At 40.2% G+C, this 5,428-nt stretch overlaps 1 protein-coding gene across 1 annotated transcript in view; it reads left to right on the top strand.

The window, feature by feature from the left end:
* The window catches only part of MAP4K4 (mitogen-activated protein kinase kinase kinase kinase 4), a 268,380-nt gene that overhangs the window by 253,687 nt on the left and 9,265 nt on the right, over positions 1-5,428 (top strand). Inside the window, exon 27 of the mRNA XM_006870766.1 lies at positions 2,821-2,951. Coding sequence (XP_006870828.1) covers positions 2,821-2,951 — 131 coding nt within the window. The remainder of the gene's footprint in view (positions 1-2,820; positions 2,952-5,428) is intronic.

Below are 5,428 nucleotides of genomic sequence, written 5' to 3'. Positions count from 1 at the left end.
CAGGGTCAGCAGTTTGAAACTACCAGCGGTTCCGCAGGAGAAAGATGAGGCGGTCTGCTCCTGTAAAGATTTATAGCCTCAGAAACCCTGTGTAGGGTCGCTGTGAGTCGGAACCGACACCACGGCACATCGCAACAGTGCGACCAGCCACGGATTTGATTGAAATGTGTGCACTCTCAAGTTTATTTTTTTATATGTGCTAGATTTGCTTGCATTTCTCTAAATAATGCTTTTGGTTGTTAAGTAAAAAAAATTTGCTGAAATGCAAAAATTTCCTCTGCTGTATCGTGCTTAAACTGAGAAGATAACTGCAATTTCAAACTTGAATGTGGGTGGGTAGCTTTTGAAATTGGAGGAAAAATTAGGAACCTGCTGCTAAAAATCGGTTAAACATGATTTTGTAATCCAGTGAAACCAGACAGTCCAAGGAGGGGCAAGAGCCTGCTGCTATCAGAAATAATTTGTGATTTTCTTCTCTGCATTCTTGCCCTCTTCAATAACTTTTAATGTTCTTCACAACTATTAAAGTAATACATGCTGATTGAAATGTTCAAAAATAGGAAAAAAATTCAGGAGAATAAAACATGTTTTTTTTCTAGCACACAGATAACTAGTGTTAACATTATATAAATCTGTAAATCTGTCTCATGATACCAGAATAAAACACTATTCAGAAAATCATTTGGCCTTTACACTCAATATTATAATGAACATTTTCCCACTTTAAAAAATTTCTCAAAACTCATTAAAGTTGTATTGAGTTATAAGACACATGCTTACTAAAAGGGCCCATATTGTACACATACAGTTCAATATAGGATCACAAAACCAATACATCCATGTAGCCCCTCTGCCTGCATAAAGCACTGGCATTCCTCTCACCCCAGAAGGTCCCCATGCTGCCTCAAGCTACTCCTTCTGTTCCCTCTCCTTCCCCAGAGATAACCTCTGAACTAAATTTATATAAATGGGAGCTTATACTTCTATGTCTGGCATCTTTTGATGTATTTTGTTGTTTGTACCAGAAGTCATTCATTTTTACTATTAATGTATGTTTTAAGTGCCATCGAGTCGGTTCCCACCCATAACAACCCTGTCTAGGGTTTCTGAGGAGGGACTGGTGGGCTTGAACTGCTGACGTTGTGGTTTGCAGCCCAGAGCTTATCCTACAGAGCCATACCTATACTTCTATGTATGATGACACCCAAATTTATTTCTCATTCTACTCTTGATAGACGTTCATGTTACTTCCTCTCTGAGACTGTTATGAACAGTGCTGCTGTGAATGTTCCTGTTCATGTACTTGGGTACTCCCAAGTGACAGTGTAGGATAAGCACTGAACTGACGGTTAACCACAAGGTTCAAACCCACCAGCTGCTCCTTGGAAAACCATTCATTGTTGCAATGAGTTGGAACCAACTCAATAGCACTTAACAACAACATGCATGCTCACATTTGTGGTGAAAGAGAAATTACTTTATCATACGTTGTTGTTGTTGTTAAGTGCTGATGAGTCGGTTCCGACTCAGAGACCCTGTATAAGGTTTCCAAGGAGCCGCTAGTGAATTTGAACTACCAACCTTGCAGTTGAAACTGACCTTGCAGTCTAGTGCTTTAACCTGTAACACCACACACACCAGGCATGCATAGGGTAGGGTATGAAAATACTGGCAGTTCCCAGATTATGACTGAGTTCTAGTTTCTAAGTCTGAATTTGTACCTTCCCTAACATCAGTCAAGTAGTGCCTTAGTATATAATATACTTTACTATACTAAAATACATTGAAAACAACATTTTCCAGGTACACTAAAACAACTTTAACATAATGATACAGTAGTAATAATTATTATATTTTGACATATATTGCAAAATAGCTCCTGTGTAGTAGTATGAACTATTGTATGTGTCTCAAAGTTTTAATAAATAAGTTTGATGTGGCAGGGGATCCCTAACTCAGGGACTGCCTACATTCAGTTTTAATAGATAATATTGAACCTTTCCAAGCAACTTTAACAGTTTACACACCGATTTATGAGGTTCCTAGTTTCTCCACACCTACCATTGGTGAATGGCAGCATCAGTGGGCTCAAGTGTGGCAACCATTGTGAGGTTGGCCCAGGATCGGGCAGTGTTTCGTTCTGTTGTGCATAGGGTCGCTATGAGTCAGTACTGACTCGATGGTACCTAACAACAGCAACAACCATTGGTAACCAGAGTCCTGATATAAGCACTGTACTGCTAGCCTCAAGGTCGACAGTTCAAATCTACCAGGCTCTCCTCAAAAACCCTATACAGGGTCTCTGAGTCAGAACCGACTCTACGGAACAACCACCACCACCGGTGTTTTAACAATTGGTGTCTGAAATTGTATCTCTGTAGTTTTAGTATGCATGTTCCTATCGACTGTTGGAATCAAGCACCGTTCTATGTCTGCATGGCAGTCTTTTGGGAAGCACCAGCTCTTGTTTCTTGTCCATTTTTTCTGTTGGGTTATCTCTGTGATTATAGGAATTTGCTAGGTATTCTAGCTATGAGTGCTAGATTTGCTCCTGTATGGGTGGTTTATTTAACCTTTTTGTTTCCTCATCTGTCAAATGAGTGGTAATGGTGACTATAAAGGGTTTTGACAATCAGGTGCCTGAAGAGATGTGACAGCATCTGGGAAACGCTACTCTATTTTTGTGCTGTTATTGTATTCCTTTGTGGTCTCCTGACACCACTCATCTCATTAAATGGGAGAGTTCTTTTGTCTCTACTGTTAATAAAAAGATCACTTATTTTGAACATGCATTTGAAATATTTGTATTTATTTTGCTAGGCAAAAAGGATAAGTTACGGGTCTATTATTTGTCCTGGTTACGAAATAAAATACTTCACAACGATCCAGAAGTTGAGAAGAAACAGGGCTGGACAACTGTAGGGGATTTGGAAGGATGTGTACACTATAAAGTTGGTAAGTCCTAGGTGGGTCATACGGGTTGTGTGCTTTCTAAGGTTTAATTAGTATTCCATAGAGCTTACAATAAACATGAATTAGGTGTCTGTGACTGTAATAATTAAGGTTTTGTGTCAGCTTGGCTGGGCCAAGATTTTCAGTGTTTTAACCGTTAAGATGTAGTAGTAAAATCCCCCACAATGAGATGTAATCACTTTCATTATGAGAGCAGCCAATTAATTAAAAGGAAGTTTGCTCAGGGGTGTGGCCTGCAACACTTTTAATCTTAGAAAAAAAATCAGTGGCGAGAGAAGTGAGTGGGGAAGGAAGGACCTACTCCCACCAGGAAAGAAGAGCCAGGAGTGGGGTGCGTTCTTTGTACCTGTGAAGCCCCCATATCCAGGAGAAAACTGATGTCAAGACACATGGAGAACTCCCAGGAATGTTGGGCCTCCAGAGGCTGAAAGGAGACCTTCCTTCTGAGCCTGCACTCTGAATTCGGACTTGTAGCCTCCTAATCTATGAGGACATGTGTCTGTTTGTTAAAGCCATCCACTTGTGGAACTTCAGTTACAGTGGCTCGTATCTCATGTTTAGTCTCTAAATCACCTTCTAATTCGGTAGTACCTACACACTGGCACTGTCTTACTACTGTACGTGCATGTGTAAGCCTAGCTTCCAGTTTGTTCCCGCAGCTTGCTCACTCATGTCGTTCATCTCATTAGAGAATGTTTTCACCTCTTCTATTTGGCAGCTTGACAGCCCACATTCTTCTCTTTAAGATGTGGTTCAGGATAACATCTTTAAGAAATCCTTGCCTAGCCAAATCCAAGGACTTGGATTCCCCCTTTCCACACTCAGCGTCTTCTTTATGTGGACCATTCTGGATCCTTGGCAGTAGCTGGTAGAACATTTGAGAGTTTTGACCTAAGGAAATGCTAACTTGTCATTTTGCATTCTCTGAACTCTGCAGAGCTGCTGTGCTGTTCACTAGCACATTAAATCCCAGGGTTACAGAATTACAGACACTTGTCCTTGCCCTTTAATGTCATGTAAATATGCCCTCACTTTGAAACTACTCAACAAATTCTTCATCATAATCACCATCTCCTGATACACAGGCAGTTTAAGAAGATTTCCTGAGTTTTCTTACACTAAAGCAATGGGAAATAAGAACCATGTGCACCTGTTCCAATTTATCTACAAATTCAACTCAAAGACACTCTTAAGAGCAGCTCTTGTATGTAATCCATGGACCTGCCTAGAGATGAGTTTAGCTAGCTGGTCACTGACATTTCATGCAATTAATTGTTTGTTTTTTCTTAAACAAAACCAAGATACACTTTTTTGTGTGTATGAAGAAAAAAAATCAAAATGCTCATACTAATGATGGGAATTAAGCCGAAATTATGGGTCTTAAAATGAAGATTCTAAGGTAAAGATGATATGCATTGATTGAAACAAGGTCGGCAGTTCAGACTTAACTAGCTGCTCCCTGGAAGCCCTGTACTGGCTTGCTATGAGTTGGAATCGACTTGACGGCTCTCAACGACATTGAACAGATTTGCCATAGTTAGCTCCTCTGCTCCTGGAGATACTATAGACCTGACATTGAACATCATATGCATGCTGTCTGTTCGGGACTTGCAGCTCCATAGTTAGCTAAGGCTGAGCCCCACAATAGTCATAGGAATGGTTTTAAGTGATTCTGGATAAAGTAGTACTGACCCATTAGGATTTTCTGAATTTATATAATCGCTTTGTTTTGTTGAGGTTTGACTAAAGTCAGTCCAGTCTCAGATTTAAGGAGACAGCTCATGACTGCTGACTATACCTGTAGCTAGCTCCCCAGGGGAGACATACCGAGCTTATCACCAGAATAAAACAGCCGTCTTAACATACCCAGAAGGAATCCCAGCATTTTCTGGAGATGAGAATTTGTAATATCATCAGTCATTATCTTTGGGCTTTTAGGAATCTTTCTTTTCCTTCAGTTTATCAAGACCCCTGCTATACCTACCACCAAGCACAAGGGACTGTTTAAATTTAGAATGATTAAATAAAATTTAAAACAAATTTCTTAGTGGCATTGGTACATTTCAGGTACTTACCAAACCTGTATTGACAGTGCAGATTAAGAACAGTTCCATCATAGCAGAATTTTCTATTGGAAATATTTATGCCAGTGATTTATTTTGACAGTAGCAAAATCTGGATTATTAAAAGGAGCATTAGGTTAACAGGCCATCCTTCAAGTATAACGGAAAGATCAAATACTATTGCAATATTGTTGTTGTCAGGTGCCATCAAGTCAGAACCGACTCATAGTGACCCCATGCACAGCAGAATAAAACAATGTACAATCCTGGGCCATCCTCACTACCGCTGTCACACTTGATGCCATCGATGATGCCACTTGGCCGATCCATCTCGCTGGGGGTCTTCCTCTTTTTCTCTGACCCTTCATCTTCCCCAGCATGACATCCTTCTC

The sequence above is a fragment of the Chrysochloris asiatica genome, unplaced genomic scaffold (genome assembly GCF_000296735.1).
Source record: "Chrysochloris asiatica unplaced genomic scaffold, ChrAsi1.0 scaffold00150, whole genome shotgun sequence".
Classification (NCBI taxonomy): domain Eukaryota; kingdom Metazoa; phylum Chordata; class Mammalia; order Afrosoricida; family Chrysochloridae; genus Chrysochloris; species Chrysochloris asiatica.
The sequence above is the reverse complement of the archived record's forward strand: the minus strand, read 5'-3'. Positions and strand labels throughout refer to the sequence as shown.